The sequence below is a fragment of the Oncorhynchus kisutch genome, linkage group LG26 (genome assembly GCF_002021735.2).
Source record: "Oncorhynchus kisutch isolate 150728-3 linkage group LG26, Okis_V2, whole genome shotgun sequence".
In the NCBI taxonomy this organism is placed as follows: domain Eukaryota; kingdom Metazoa; phylum Chordata; class Actinopteri; order Salmoniformes; family Salmonidae; genus Oncorhynchus; species Oncorhynchus kisutch.
Window position 1 is genome coordinate 40,980,473 of NC_034199.2, and position 16,816 is coordinate 40,997,288.

The 16,816-nt window shown below is 45.3% G+C and overlaps 1 protein-coding gene across 1 annotated transcript in view; it reads right to left on the reverse strand.

Annotated features, from left to right (window-relative positions):
* Positions 1–16,816, reverse strand: part of LOC109870874 (activin receptor type-2A) — a 61,664-nt gene that overhangs the window by 16,953 nt on the left and 27,895 nt on the right. The window contains exon 4 of the mRNA XM_020461556.2: positions 15,399–15,553. Coding sequence (XP_020317145.1) covers positions 15,399–15,553 — 155 coding nt within the window. The remainder of the gene's footprint in view (positions 1–15,398; positions 15,554–16,816) is intronic.

The window sequence follows — 16,816 nt, forward strand, 5'->3', positions numbered from 1 at the left end:
TATTATTTTTGACTATATATCATATCGTTTCAACAATGTTGCAAGATCATTTTTGAGCTAGCTGCCTGTACCTGGACCACAACTCCAGGATTTTTACTTCACAGCTTGTTCTCCATCTTCTTTTTAAATAGGGAACAAATTAGTTTTCAGAACATTTATTTCCATGACTGATCAAAATGTGTGTTTTCTCATGGCTATTTCTTGTCCCTCTGCAGCAGACATATGGTGAGCAATATGTTTGGAACATTGAATCGCTATAAAATCCCAGTATCGAATCGCAATAGATATCGAATCGCAATAGATATAGAACGCTGATAATCACAATACATATCTAAATCGGCACCTAAGTATCGTGATAATATCCTATTGTGAGGTCCCTGGTAATTCCCAGCCCTAGTCAGAAAAAGGTGATTTTGATTGGCTGTTTTACGACTTTGTTTTACCAAAGTCGGTTTTGGTAAAAAGACCAAATCACCTGGAATTCATCAAAAAATGTGATTCATTTAGGTGATTCAATCTGTTCCCCAAATATTCCCACTAGGGAAAAAAAATGTAATCAAGGTATGAAATGATTGTCATTTTCAAATACAATCTCTTTTTGAGTTGTGGTCAATTTGCAGTGTACAAATGATTATAATTATGTTCTGGCCCCCCGAGCATCTGCTCCAACAACAATCGTTCCGCAGCTGAATCTAGTTGCCCTGCTGTAGATGGTCCAGTGGATAACAGCAGACGAAGAAGACACTGCTGCAACATGGGGGTGGCGAGGCAGCATGAACACTAAAGCAGTCATTTTCACTGCTCATTATTTTATTTCTCTGCCATTTTTTAAGTCATGTTTTTAAGAATAGTCAAGGATGGAGGGGGCTCCATCCTTGACTATTCTTAAAAACGTCTATATAACACACTGTCATTGTCCGAATATTAATATCACAAACATAACTGGAGTTATAACTAGTTTTAGGAGGGCATGTCATTTAAATGGTTTCCCCTGATGCCTCTCCACCTCTCCACAGTAGGTCCCGATCCGCTCATTTTCCCGACAGTAGAGCCTGCTCCTCTCCTTCTGCCTCCAGTTGGGCCTGCTCCTCTCCTCCCTCAACAGTAGGGCCTGCTCCTCTCCTTCTGCCTAAAATTGGGCCTGCTCCTCTCCTCCCTCAACAGTAGGGCCTGCTCCTCTCCTTCTCCAGACAGTAGGGCCTGCTCCTCTCCTTCTCCAGACAGTAGGGCCTGCTCCTCTCCTCCCTCAACAGTAGGGCCTGCTCCTCTCCTTCTGCCTCCAGTTGGGCCTGCTCCTCTCCTCCCTCAACAGTAGGGCCTGCTCCTCTCCTTCTGCCTCCAGTTGGGCCTGCTCCTCTCCTCCCTCAACAGTAGGGCCTGCTCCTCTCCTTCTGCCTCCAGTTGGGCCTACTCCTCTCCTCCCTCAACAGTAGGGCCTGCTCCTCTCCTCCCTCAACAGTAGGGCCTGCTCCTCTCCTTCTGCCTACAGTTGGGCCTGCTCCTCTCCTCCCTCAACAGTAGGGCCTGCTCCTCTCCTTCTGCCTACAGTTGGCCCTGCTCCTCTCCTCCCTCAACAGTAGGGCCTGCTCCTCTCCTTCTCCAGACAGTAGGGCCTGCTCCTCTCCTTCTCCAGACAGTAGGGCCTGCTCCTCTCCTTCTCCAGGCAGTAGTGCCTGCTCCTCTCCTTCTTCAGGCAGTAGTGCCTGCTCCTCTCCTTCTTCAGACATTAGAGCCTGCTCCTCTCCTTCTCCAGACAGTAGGGCCTGCTCCTCTCCTTCTTCAGACAGTAGGGCCTGCTCCGCTCCTTCTTCAGACAGTAGGGCCTGTTCCTCTCCTTCTCTCAACAGTAGGGCCTGCTCCTCTCCTTCTCCAGACAGTTGGGCCTGCTCTTCTCCTTCTCCAGACAGTTGGGCCTGCTCCTCTCCTTCATCAGACAGTAGGGCCTGCTCCGCTCCTTCTTCAGACAGTAGGGCCTGCTCCTCTCCTTCTCCAGACAGTTGGGCCTGCTCCTCTCCTTCATCAGACAGTAGGGCCTGCTCCTCTCCTTCTCCCTACAGTAGGGCCTGCTCCTCTCCTTCTCCCTACAGTAGGGCCTGCTCCGCTCCTTCTCCAGACAGTAAGGCCTGCTCTGCTCCTTCTCCAGACAGTAGGTCCTGCTCTGCTCCTTCTCCAAACAGTAGGTCCTGTTCTGCTCCTTCTCCAGACAGTAGGGCCTGCTCCTCTCCTTCTCCAGACAATTGGGCTTGCTCCTCTCCTTCTCCAGACAGTAGGGCCTGCTCTGCTCCTTCTCCAGACAGTGCGGAGCAGGCCCTACTTTCTCCAGACAGTAGGTCCTGCTCTGCTCCTTCTCCAAACAGTAGGTCCTGTTCTGCTCCTTCTCCAGACCGTTGGGCCTGCTCCTCTCCTTCTTCCTACAGTAGGGCCTGCTCCTCTCCTTCTCCAGACAGTAGGACCTGCTATGCTTCTTCACCCTACAGTAGGGCCTGCTCCTCTCCTTCTTCAGACAGTAGAGCCTGCTCCTCTCCTTCAGACAGTAGGGCCTGCTTCACTCCTTCAGACAGTAGGGCCTGCTCCTCTCCTTCAGACAGTAGGGCCTGCTCCTCTCCTTCAGACAGTAGGGCCTGCTATGCTCCTTCTTCAGACAGTAGGGCCTGCTTCACTCCTTCTCCAGACAGTAGGACCTGCTATGCTCCTTCTTCAGACAGTAGGGCCTGCTTCACTCCTTCTCCAGACAGTAGGGCCTGCTATGCTCCTTCTTCAGACAGTAGGGCCTGCTCCTCTCCTTCTCCAGACAGTAGGACCTGCTATGCTCCTTCACCCTACAGTAGGGCCTGCTCCTCTCCTTCTTCAGACAGTAGAGCCTGCTCCTCTCCTTCAGACAGTAGGGCCTGCTCCTCTCCTTCAGACAGTAGGGCCTGCTCCTCTCCTTCAGACAGTAGGGCCTGCTCCTCTCCTTCAGACAGTAGGGCCTGCTCCTCTCCTTCAGACAGTAGGGCCTGCTCCTCTCCTTCAGACAGTAGGGCCTGCTATGCTCCTTCTTCAGACAGTAGGGCCTGCTTCACTCCTTCTCCCTACAGTTGAAAGTGTAGTGCCCCAGCTGATAAACACCTCGATAATTGCCTCAAAACTGAACCGGAAACAGATTTGACACATATAACAGATTCAATAATTTAAGTATGGTGGTGAATGATGCATAACTATGTACAGTTGAAGTCAGATGTTTACATACACCTTTGAACCCAGTTTTTCACAATTCCTGACATTTTATCCTAGTAAAAAATCTCTATCTTAGGTCAGTTAGGATCACCACTTTATTTTAAGAATGTGAAATCAGAATAATAGTAGAGAGAATGATTTATTTCAGATTTGATTTCTTTCATCACATTCCCAGTGGGTCAGAAGTTTACATACACTCAATTAGTATTTGGTAGCATAGCCTTCAAATTGTTTAACTTGGGTCAAATGTTTCAGGTAGCCTTCTACAAGCTTCCCACCATAAGTTGGGTGAATTTGGGCTCATTCCTCCTGACATAGCTGGTGTAACTGGGTCAGGATTGTAGGCCTCCTTGCGCGCACACACTTCAATTCTGCCCACAAATGTTCTATATGATTGAGGTCAGGGCTTTGTGATGGCCACTTTAATACCTTGACTTTGCTTGGGGTCATTGTCCATTTGGAAGACCCATTTGTGACCAAGCGTTAACTTCCTGACTGATGTCTTGAGATGTTGCTTCAACATATCCACATAATTTTCCTACCTCATGATACCATCTATTTTGTGAAGTGTACCAGTCCCTCCTGCAGCAAAGCACCCCCACACCATGATGCTTCCACCCCCGTGCTTCACGGTTGCGATGGTGTTCTTCAGCTTGCAAACATCCCCCTTTTTCCTCCAAACATAACGATGGTCATTATGGCCAAACAGTTCTATTTTTTGTTTCATCAGACCAGTGGATATTTCTCCAAAAAGTACGATCTTTGTCCCCATGTGCAGTTGCAAACTGTAGTCTGGCTTTTTTAAATGGCGGTTTTGGAGCAGTGGCTTCTTCCTTGCTGAGTGGCCTTTCAGGTTATGTCGATATAGGACTCGTTTGTGGATATAGATACATTTGTACCTGTTTCCTTCAGCATCTTCACAAGGTCCTTTGCTGTTGTTCTGGGATTGATTTGCACTTTTCGCACCAAAGTACATTAATCTCTAGGAGACAGAACACGTCTCCTTCCTGAGAGGTATGACGGCTGCGTGGTCCCATGGTGTTTATACTTGCGTACTATTGTTTGTACAGATGAACGTGGTACCTCAGGCGTTTCAAAATTGCTCCCAAGGATGAACCAGACTTGAGGAAGTCAACTTTTTTTTCTGAGGTCTTGGCTGATTTTTAATTTCCCCATGATGTCAAGCAAAGAGGCACTGAGTTTGAAGGTAGGCCTTGAAATACATCGACAGGGACACCTCCAATTGACTCAAATGATGTCAATTAGCCTATCAGAAGCTTCTAAAGCCATGACTTCATTTTCTGGAATTTTCCAACCTGTTTAAAGGCACAGTCAACTTAGTGTATGTAAACTTCTGACCCACTGAAATTGTGATATAATGAATTATAAGTGAAATAATCTGTTTGTAAACAATTGTTGGAAAAATGACCTTTGTCATGCATAAAGTGGATGTCCTAACCGACTTGCCAAAACTATAGTTTGTTAACAAGAAATTTGTGGAGTGGTTGAAAAACAAGTTAATGACTTCAACCTAAGTGTATGTTAACTTCCGACTTCAACTGTAATTACCACATGCTGAATGGCTTTCAAAATCTGGGAAAATTCCCACATCGGCAGGGAATGTGGTGAAGAGGCTTGTGGAACCTGACATTGGCAATGGGACAAATGTCACAGTGGACAATTTCTTCACTTCATCATCATTAGCGAATAAGTTGCTTGCAAAGAAAACAAATCTGTCTGGCACCACGAACAAAGTGAATCGGGAGCTTCTCCCTCTGTGCAAAATAAGGCATCTGCACAGCCGTTGTAGTCCACAACGGTGCTGAAGAATGACAAGATGATGGGAGAACTGGAGACTATTACGCACTATAACCAAACAAAGTTATGTCAAAGTGTGTCAAGCAAGTGAAAGGTATGAAAACTGTGTCAACTGTTAGGACAAGGGATAACAGCTAAGTCAACTGTTAGGACAAGGGATAACAGCTAAGTCAACTGTTAGGACAAGGGATAACAGCTAAGTCAACTGTTAGGACAAGGGATAACAGCTAAGTCAACTGTTAGCTGTTATCCCTTGTCCTAACAGTTGACTTAGCTGTTATTCCTTGTCCTAACAGTTGTCCTAACAGTTGACTTAGCTGTTATCCCTTGTCCTAACAGTTGACTTAGCTGTTATCCCTTGTCCTAACAGTTGACTTAGCTGTTATCCCTTGTCCTAAGTCAACTGTTAGGACAAGGGATAACAGCTAAGTCAACTGTTAGGACAAGGGATAACAGCTAAGTCAACAGTTAGGACAACTGTTAGGACAAGGAATAACAGCTAAGTCAACTGTTAGGACAAGGGATAACAGCTAAGTCAACTGTTAGGACAACTGTTAGGACAAGGAATAACAGCTAAGTCAACTGTTAGGACAAGGGATAACAGCTAAGTCAACTGTTAGGACAAGGAATAACAGCTAAGTCAACTGTTAGGACAAGGGATAACAGCTAAGTCAACTGTTAGGACAAGGAATAACAGCTAAGTCAACTGTTAGGACAAGGAATAACAGCTAAGTCAACTGTTAGGACAAGGAATAACAGCTAAGTCAACTGTTAGGACAAGGAATAACAGCTAAGTCAACTGTTAGGACAATGAATAACAGCTAAGTCAACTGTTAGGGCAAGGAATAACAGCTAAATGAAATCCAACTGATGCCATTGAGTGAAGACGCAATAAACAAACACGAGCTGAAAATAATTGACTATTTTTGACTGCTATGCTATCGACATATTCATTATAATGCCATTATTGCTTTTGTGCCGAATTTCACTATTTATCAAGGCCACTTGGTGCTTATAATGATTTTTCGGCTGCTGATGTTTTCATAATTTCACTGTGCGTCTTGACCATGCGTCTTGGTGGTTGGGGGTCTTGACCATGCGTCTTGACCATGCGTCTTGACCATGCGTCTTGGTGGTTGGGGGTCTTGACCATGCGTCTTGGTGGTTGGGGGTCTTGACCATGCGTCTTGGTGGTTGGGGGTCTTGACCATGCGTCTTGGTGGTTGGGGGTCTTGACCATGCGTCTTGGTGGTTGGGGGTCTTGACCATGCGTCTTGGTGGTTGGGGGTCTTGACCATGCGTCTTGGTGGTTGGGGGTCTTGACCATGCGTCTTGGTGGTTGGGGGTCTTGACCATGCGTCTTGGTGGTTGGGGGTCTTGACCATGCGTCTTGGTGGTTGGGGGTCTTGACCATGCGTCTTGGTGGTTGGGGGTCTTGACCATGCGTCTTGGTGGTTGGGGGTCTTGACCATGCGTCTTGGTGGTTGGGGGTCTTGACCATGCGTCTTGGTGGTTGGGGGTCTTGACCATGCGTCTTGGTGGTTGGGGGTCTTGACCATGCGTCTTGGTGGTTGGGGGTCTTGACCATGCGTCTTGGTGGTTGGGGGTCTTGACCATGCGTCTTGGTGGTTGGGGGTCTTGACCATGCGTCTTGGTGGTTGGGGGTCTTGACCATGCGTCTTGGTGGTTGGGGGTCTTGACCATGCGTCTTGGTGGTTGGGGGTCTTGACCATGCGTCTTGGTGGTTGGGGGTCTTGACCATGCGTCTTGGTGGTTGGGGGTCTTGACCATGCGTCTTGGTGGTTGGGGGTCTTGACCATGCGTCTTGGTGGTTGGGGGTCTTGACCATGCGTCTTGGTGGTTGGGGGTCTTGACCATGCGTCTTGGTGGTTGGGGGTCTTGACCATGCGTCTTGGTGGTTGGGGGTCTTGACCATGCGTCTTGGTGGTTGGGGGTCTTGACCATGCGTCTTGGTGGTTGGGGGTCTTGACCATGCGTCTTGGTGGTTGGGGGTCTTGACCATGCGTCTTGGTGGTTGGGGGTCTTTTTTTTCTTTTATAGCTTTTACCGTCCTCTATACACATATGCTTTCTGTCTCTTAGTTGTAACAAAAGGTATTCCACAAATTCAGGCATGTCTCAGTGACCTGCGTGCAGAAATACTTTTTATAGCCATAAGGGAAGGTGGAGGAGCACAGGGAGAAAGCGAGGGAGCAGAGGGAGAAAGCGAGGGAGCAGAGGGAGCAGAGGGAGAAAGCGAGGGAGCAGAGGGAGAAAGCGAGGGAGCAGAGGGAGAAAGCGAGGGAGAAGAGGGAGAAAGCGAGGGAGCAGAGAGAGCGAGGGAGCAGAGGGAGAAAGCGAGGGAGCAGAGGGAGAAAGCGAGGGAGTAGAGGGAGAAAGCGAGGGACCAGAGGGAGAAAGCGAGGGAGCAGAGGGAGAAAGCGAGGGAGCAAGCGAGGGAGCGGAGAGAGCGTGCATGATTTATCCCCCCTCTCCTCTCCGAACGAGCAAACACTTTCCTGTGCTCAGTGTTTTGTGGTGCGGGCGATGACAAGTGGGCGAGAACCACACACACGCGCTCACATTCACACAAACACACACTTAATTGCCCTCTTCAATCCGCCTCTCATGATTATCAAGCACTGTACTTGCTTAGGACGCCCATACTGAGAAAGGACCACTCATCCTAGCTAGGCCTAACCAGCCGTCCTTCTATCTGCCTCTAACAGACCCCGTTACACCGATTCTGAGACAGGTTCATGTACAGCATGTCGATCGGTCTTCTAACTATTATAACACTAATGCAGGAGTGGACATTGGTTCTAAAAGCAGCACTGATGGTCTTATGTCAGAGAAGTGGGTCTCATTGTGAAGAGAGGTCGAGTGCCCTTTGGTTCAGGAGCCTCAAAAAGGGGTCGACGTGACCTCTAAATGTATAGATAATCTACACCAAACCACTCACTTCTATGATTAACAGTGGTAAACAGTGTTAAATAACACAAACAATATTTTGGGTGAACAACTATTTCATTTTGTCGTTATAACAAGGTTGGTAACAACATGTGGAAATGTGTTGCAGCTCAAATCGACTACCCACAATACAAAGCTCTTTCTCTGTGCTGGCTGACTAGCTGGCTAGCTAGCAAACGTAGCAACACACAATAACACCAAAGTCAATATCAGTATGTAAAGTAGCTAGCTAGCTGTAAAACCACCTACGGGTACTATTAATTTAGGGGCCTCTCATCAAGTTCAACTTGCAGTTCGTCTCGAGTGCAGAGTACGTTGTTATAGCAACACGGGCCCTTTCCCACATTTCCCACAGGGCACATTGCGAGATAATACTTGAAGGAGAAACTGAGTTGAATCATTTGGTACACAGTTTAGATTGGGCACATCTAAGTGAAATCTATACTTTGTCATGTCAATATAAAAACGGATGAATGTGTTCTAGACAAGTTTGACCATACTATCTATTAGCTGATTTGGGGATCTGGAAGGAGGTAATTGTTTTAAAAGTGTTAGTGTGTTTCCACCCCCACCCATCTCCAGTAACAAGAACCATGCGTCTGTGACCCGTTTCAACATGGTTTCCTGACTTCACAGATGGACCAAAAATGTAGATTTTACCTACTGATAGAACATACATTACCAGTCAAAAGTTTAGATACACTTACTCATTCAGGGGTTTTTCTTTATTTGTACTATTTTATACATTGTAGAATAATAGTGAAGACATTCTCTCAACCACCTTCATGAGGTAGTCACCTGGAATTCATTTAAATTAACAGGTGTGCCTTGTTAAAAGTTCATTTGTTTGAGCCAATCAGTGTTGCGACAAGGTAGCAGTGGTATACAGAAGATAGCCCTATTTGGTTAAAGACCAATTCCATACACCACCCACCACTGCGACCTGTATGCTCTAGTCGGGTGGCCCTCGCTACATATTTGTTGCCAGACCCACTGGCTCCAGGTCATCTACAAGTCCATGCTAGGTAAAGCTCCGCCTTATCTCAGTTCACTGGTCACGATGGCAACACCCACCCGTAGCACGCGCTCCAGCAGGTGTAGCACGCGCTCCAGCAGGTGTATCTCACTGATCATCCCTAAAGCCAACACCTAATTTGGCCGCCTTTCGTTCCAGTTCTCTGCTGCCTGTGACTGTAACGAATTGCAAAAATCGCTGAAGTTGGAGACTTTTATCTCCCTCACCAACTATCTGAGCAGCTAACCGATCGCTGCAGCTGTACATAGTCTATCGGTAAATAGCCCACCCAATTTACCCACCTCATCCCCATACTGTTTATATTTATTTAATTTTCTGCCCTTTTGCACTCCAGTATCTCTACCTGTACATGACCATCTGATCATTTATCACTCCAGTGTTAATCTACAAAATTGTAATTATTCGCATACCTCCTCACGCCTTTTTTTCCTTTTTTTTCCTACTGTGTTATTGACTTGTTAATTGTTTACTCCATGTGTAACTCTGTGTTGTCTGTTCACACTGCTATGCTTTATCATGGCCAGGTCGCAGTTGTAAATGAGAACTTGTTCTCAACTAGCCAACCTGGTTAAATGAAGGTGAAATAAAATAAAATAAAAATATAAATGGGAAGAACAGCTCAAATAAGCAAAGAGAAACGACAGTCCATCATTACTTTAAGACATGAAGGTTAGTCAATCAGGAACAAAGTTTTCTTCAAGTGCAGTCGCAAAAACCATCAAGTGCTATGATGAAACTGGCTCTCATGAGGACCGCCACAGGAAAGTAAGACCTAGAATTACCTCTGATGCAGAGGATAAGTTCATTAAAGTTACCAGCCTCAGAAATTGCAGGCCAAATAAATGCTTCACAGAGTTCAAGTACAGACATATGTCAACATCAACTGTTCAGATGAGACTGTGTGAATCAGGCTTCATGGTCGAATTGCTGCAAAGAAACCACTACTAAAGGACACCAATAAGAAGAAGAGACTTGCTTGGGCCAGGAAACACGAGCAATGGACATTAGACCGGTTGAAATCTGCCCTTTGGTCTGATGAGTCCAAATTCTAGATTTTTGGTTCCAACCACCGTGTCTTTGTGAGACGCAGAGTAGGTAAACGGGTGATCTCTGCATGTGTGGTTCCCACCATGAAGCATGGAGGTGGTGGTGTGATGGTGTGGGGTTGCTTTGCTGGTTACCACATCATTCTGCAGCGATACGCCATCCCATCTGGGTTTGCACTTAGTTTCACTGTCAATTTGTTTTTCAACAGGACAATGACCCAACACACCTCCAGACTGTGTAAGGGCTATTTGACCAAGAAGGACAGGGATGGAGTGCTGCATCAGATGACCTGGCCTCCACAATCACCCGACCTCAACCCAATTGAGATGGTTTGGGATGAGTTGTACTGCAGAGTGAAGGAAATGCAGCCCACATGTGCTCAGAATATATGGGAAAAGCATTCCAGGTGAAGCTGGTTAAAAGGAATGCCAAGAGTGTGCAAAGCTGTCATAAAGGCAAAAGGTGGCTACTTTGAAGAATCTAAAATATATTTTGATTTGTTTAAAACTTTTTTGGGTTACTACATGATTCCATATGTGCTATTTCATAGTTCTGATGTCTTCACTATTATTCTACAATGTAGAAAATAGTAAAAATAAAGAAAAACCCTTGAATGAGTAGGTGTGTCCAAACTTTTGACTGGCACTGCAGGCTTTCACCTAATTGACAGGAGTTTCATGATTTTATTTCTGGAAGGTGGATTAGGGCATCACTTTAACTTGAGACTGTTGCTGCTGCAGCTATGGCACAACCTCAGGAAATCAGAAGGGATGCCTGACTGCCTATGTAGAAATAGTCAATGAAGATGTTAAAGAACAGCATGGCTCCTCACATCTACTTCCCAGCTCAGACTATGTCCAACATGATACACTGGCTTGATGTCAACCTGACCATCTGCCAAGGGTGTCCGTACATTCATGCCTATCAACCAAAACTAAAGGCTGTAAAGAGGGACGATAATGTTATGTTATTATAAACTCAGCAAAAAAAAAGAAACGTCCTCTCACTGTCAACTGCGTTTATATTCAGAAAACTGAACATGTGTAAATATTCGTATGAACATAACAAGATTCAACAACTGAGACATAAACTGAACAAGTTCAACAGACATGTGACCAACAGAAATGGAATAATGTGTCCCTGAACAAAGGGGGGTCAAAATCAAAAGTAACAGTCAGTATCTGGTGTGGCCACCAGCTGCATTAAGTACCGCAGTGCATCTCCTCCACATGGACTGCACCAGAATTGCCAGTTTGTGCTGTGAGATGTTACCCCACTCTTCCACCAAGGCACCTGCAAGTTCCCAGACAAGTCTCAGGGGAATGGCCCTAGCCCTCACCCTCCGATCCAACAGGTCCCAGACGTGCTCAATGGGATTGAGATCCGGGCTCTTCGCTGACCATGGCAGAACACTGACATTCCTGTCTTGCAGGAAATCACGCACACAACGAGCAGTATGACTGGTGGCATTGTCATGCTGGAGGGTCATGCCAGGATGAGCCTGCAGGAAGGGTACCACATTAGGGAGGAGAATGTCTTCCCTGTAACACACAGCATTGAGATTGCCTGCAATGACAACAAACTCAGTCCGATGATGCTGTGACACACCGCCCCAGATCATGACGGACCTTCCACCTCCAAATCGATCCCGAGTACAGGCCTCGGTGTAACGCTCATTCCTTCGAAGATAAACGTGCATCCGAACATCACCCCTGGTGAGACAAAACCGTGACTTCAGCTACAAGAGCATTAGGCCTGGCTCGCAGTCGGCACTCCAATTCATCCCAAAGGTTTTCGATGGAGTTGAGGTCATGGTTCTGTGAGGACCAGTCAAGTTCTTCCACACCGATCCTTGACAAACCATTTCTCTATAGACCTCACTTTGTGCACAGTGGCATTCTCAAGCTGAAACAGGAAAGGGCCTTCACCAAACTGTTGCCACAAAGTTGGAAGCACAGAATCGTATAGAATGTCATTGTATGCTGTAGCGTTGAGATTTTGCGTCACTGGAACTAAAGGGGCCTAGCCTGAACCATGAAAAACAGCCCCAGACCATTATTCCTCCTCCACCAAACTTTACAGTTGGCACTATGCATTGTGGCAGGTAGTGTTGTGGCAGGTAGTGCAACGTTTGAAAGTTCTCAAACTCTCAGCCAACCAACAGCACAAGCTCAAGTACAGTAAGCATATACAACCCATAGCTACTGATCTGTCTCATACAGCAGTACTTCTCTCACAGCATGCCGTGATGGAGGAAAAGTTTATGAACGAAGCGGGCCACAGTAAAAACAAAGAGGTGTTGTGTCTACAATGGCATATCTGTAGCCTCGGTACTAGTCTCTTTACATAATACACTTCCTATACTCCATCCACTGAGGTGCGTCCATGTCATGTGCCAGAGAGACAGGCCTTTCTGCCATCTTCAAATTTGATCACCTTCACAGCTATCCTCCAATCGCAACGATTATGCAAATATTGGAACTTTTTTCTCCACAGAACATGTTGGTATCTGGTTGCTTAGCAATTGCAATTTGTTTGTCCAAAAGAAACAGTCTGTCAAAAGTTGTCAAAAGTTACTAGCTCACATCTAAATTCTAAAATGAAACATCCCGCAATTCCAAAAACAAAACATCTTAGTTTTAAGCCTCAAAATACAACAACTTGCCTAGCTAAAAGCTAAATGTTTGTTTTTGACTTTGTTATAAATTCAAATTTTAGAACTTCCTTGCCCCCCCCCCCCCCCCCGGCAGCCAAATCGAACGCTCTGCACCTTATTGTGACTTTCTATTGGTAACGACCTATAAAACGTCACAATACGTTCGATTTGGCTGCACTTGAAGAGCATAGTCAGAACCACACGTCTGATTATTCTATGCAAAACAATTGCGGACATTTAGCTCCATCATCATAGTTATACAGCAAGTAACTGCATGCTTTTCATGATCAGTAAATACCAGCCTAACAATATTTAAGAAATAAGGCACAGGGGGGGTGTAGTATATGGCCAATATACCACAGCTAAGGGCTATTCTTAGTCACAAAGCCAAGCACGATGCAAACCCCAAGGTGCCTTATTGCTATTATGAACTGGTCACCAACATAATAAAGTAAAAATACATGTTTTGTCATACCCGTGGTATACGGTCTGATATAACATAGCTGTCAGCCAATCAGCATTCAGGACTCGAACCACCCAGTTTATAACTCTCATTATACCATGGCGTTGTTGAATATTTGTTTCTGAGGGTCATAAAGGGCATTTTAGAGCATGCATTCTTTCCCTATAATGCACAGAATATCAGCACGGTAATGACGCAAGTCGGTTTGTTTGGTTACCAAGGAAACTAAGTTATCTGGTAAACTTGCTAGCTACTTCAGTGGATGTTGAACCGAATGAACACATTTCTAGCTGCAAATGTGTTAAATTACAACCTATAAAATGTCACAATACGGTGCAGAGCATTTGATTTGGCTGCTGGGGGGCAAGGAGAGTCCAAGCTCCGCTTAAAAAAAAAGCATTGACAACTAACGTTACGTGCCGCTTTTAAGGGGGTTGTTAAATTAATGTTAACTATTTGGTTTTAATATCGTCACCTCTTGAAGAGCATAGTCCAAACTAAACATTTCTGATCATTCCACTTTTAGCTCTATCGTCAAGAGTTATACAGCAAGTAACCACATGCTTTGCATGATCAGTGAACATCAATTGACGATGCAAGTTCAGAAACGTGACGGTAACCTATCCATTTGGCATGTAGCTAGCTAAGCAAACATGTATTATTTGCTTGCTTCATTAGAGATTAGGGTTTTGGAAAGAGCTTGACATCGGTAAATCCTCATCCTGGTAAAGTTGTCAGTCGGACGGACTACTGTCATCACCACTATAGATGACAAGCAAATATAGCTATCTAGTTTAACCCGCAAAAGTTAGCTTGTTAACTAGCCAATTTGACGTGATCCATCAATCATGTCTGTCGGCAGCAATTGTGATTAAACACTTAAAAACAGTTGAAAAGGGGATGTTAGGTAACTTCGCTAGGTAGGCCTACATTGAATGGAGAAAGGTACATTCGGTCTACTTACCACTATGCTATATGTTTAGCCAACTGTACAAAGTTTCTACCGGTACAGTAGCTTACAAAGTAAACATAATTAGCTAACAGTACATTGGCAAATGCACCCTTCTACTGCTAGACGGGCAGAGCCCACAAAGGATGGAAAATAACCTAAACCAGTCCTGTGTGTCAGGTATAGTTCACTTTTATTTTATATAACTCAAATATCCAGTTAACGGTGGCCAATTTTGAGAGATATCTTGAGGCTACCCTCACATATCAATTGATGTTATCTGATCATGAAAAGCATGCAGTCACACGCTGTATAACTCCGATAGAGCTAAATGTGCGCAATTGTTTTGCATGGAATAATCTGAAACGTGTAGTTCTGTCTATGCTCTTCGAGTGGTGATGATATTACAACCAAATAGTTAAAATCTATTTAACAATCCCTTGAAAACGGCACGCAGTTGTCAATGGTTTTAGCGGAGCTGGGAGTCTCTTTGCCCCCCAGCAATTCAAATCGAACACTCTGCACCATACTGTGACGTTTTATTGATAACGACTTATTGAACTTTGAGATTGCCAAAAGGCCAGTCTCTTTGGCAATGATAAGGAGTGGCATGTTAACTAAAGAGAATGGTACACAGACTAGCATATCTGTGGACACTGAATATAGTATATTTAGTGTATATTTCACTGGTCACCCCCAAAGCGAATTCCTTTAGCTGCCTCTCCTTCCAGTTCTCTGCTGCCAATGACTGGAATGAACTGCAAAAATATCTGAAGCTGGAGACTCTTACCTCCCTCACTAGCTTTAAGCACCAGCTGTCAGAGCAGCTCACAGATCACTGCACCTGTACATAGCTCATCTGTAAATAGCCCAATCCAACTACCTCATCTCCAATTCTGTATTTATCTTGCTCCTTTGCTCCGCTGTTCTCAACTAGCCTACCTGGTTAAATAAAGGTGTTCTCAACTAGCCTACCTGGTTAAATAAAGGTGTTCTCAACTAGCCTACCTGGTTAAATAAAGGTGTTCTCAACTAGCCTACCTGGTTAAATAAAGGTGAAATAAAAATAGCTTGCTTGCATCATCCAACCAATACAGATCAAATGCTAGCTACAAGTGAAATTAAAAAGAGAACAACACTCATTCATATACAGCAGCTAGCCTATTACAATTATTGCCTAGCTAGCTACAACTGTTATTGTAACTAAAGAGGGTTTTGTCCATTAGTGCTGTGTGTTGTCATACCTGTGTGGGCACCAGGACTAGCGGGTATGCCAGCTTGTGATGGCGGTACATCCAGAAAGAGAAGAGGATGATGGCAGTGATGCCTATGATGGGCACCAGTGAGTACATCAGAGTGGTGAAGACAGGAGGCTTCTGGGTAACCGGGTTCGATGTTGCTATGGAGGGAAAGAGAGAGAAGAGAGGGAGAGAGAAAGAGAATTAAATCAATCAATCTAGATTATACCAGGACAAAAGGACTATTATAGGATGTACTCAAAAAAAAGGAGCACTGAAAGGGTTTTGTAAAAATGACACCACAATAACTTTGCCAAGAATGTGAAAAATAATGACTTATGTGTTGCAGTCTCCGTGTTCATAATATAGAGATGATATGGGCTCAACTTTAGCTGGCTGATGTCATTTTTATTGAATGCATTTCTAGCTATCTAGCTAAAGCATGTTTGGTTCGACCGGCTCCCATCCTGGCACAGGCCCATTACAGAGCTTCATGAGAGAGAGAGATAAGACTGGATCGCGCCTCGTCGCCAAAGCAGAAGCCCCACCACATAATCACAACATCCACTCGTGTCACCTCTGAGGTGGATTTCCCTTCCTTCGCCTGCCAGCGTGACATCCAGTGTGTGTGTGTGTGTGTGTGAGAGAGAGAGAGACTGCGTGCCATTGCTTCTATGTGGGTGACCTCAGCTGAACTGGCATTAGGTAGCAAAAGAAGGGCACTGTTCATGATGCTGCCTGCCTGCCACAACCCCCCATGCAGTGCCCCTCCTCCTACACGTCGCTCCCCTCCCCCTGCCCAGTGCTCCATTTTAGCTGCAAGCGGGATAACAACCCGGATTAGCCTCTTTGAAATGAAAAACATAGCAGGCCCAAACCCCCATCCTCTCCATCCTGACTCCTTTGCCTGCATCCTCCCCCCACCCCCTGGCAGGATCACTACACGACACACGCCACACAGGCATGGAATCGCTCTGGTCAGCAGGTGACGCTCTCTCCCGCTCTTTATCCACTCCTAGAGCCCTATAAAATCTGGTTTACGGAGAACGCGGCCGGAATCACGGAATCCAGACATTAAAACGGAACTCAACAATACTCCAAAATGTATTGAACTAAATGTATGGAACTAAATGTATGGAACTAAATGTATGGAACTAAATGTATTGAAGACATGAACGAAATGCATAAGTGATTTATTTGTATTTTCCTGTAACTTTCTGAAACGGCACAGTTCTGTGTGTATGTGTACGGTTTCCCAAAAACCTAACTACAAAGTAGCCTATGCCTACCTGGCAGAATGATATCGTGATTATTTTCATCAGTGGCTATTTGTTTAGCAAACTCTGCAATCACATGAGTGCTACAGATACATTGCTATCCAAACAACAGTCTCTGGCTGGTGCACAGTTGAATCAAAGGGTAAC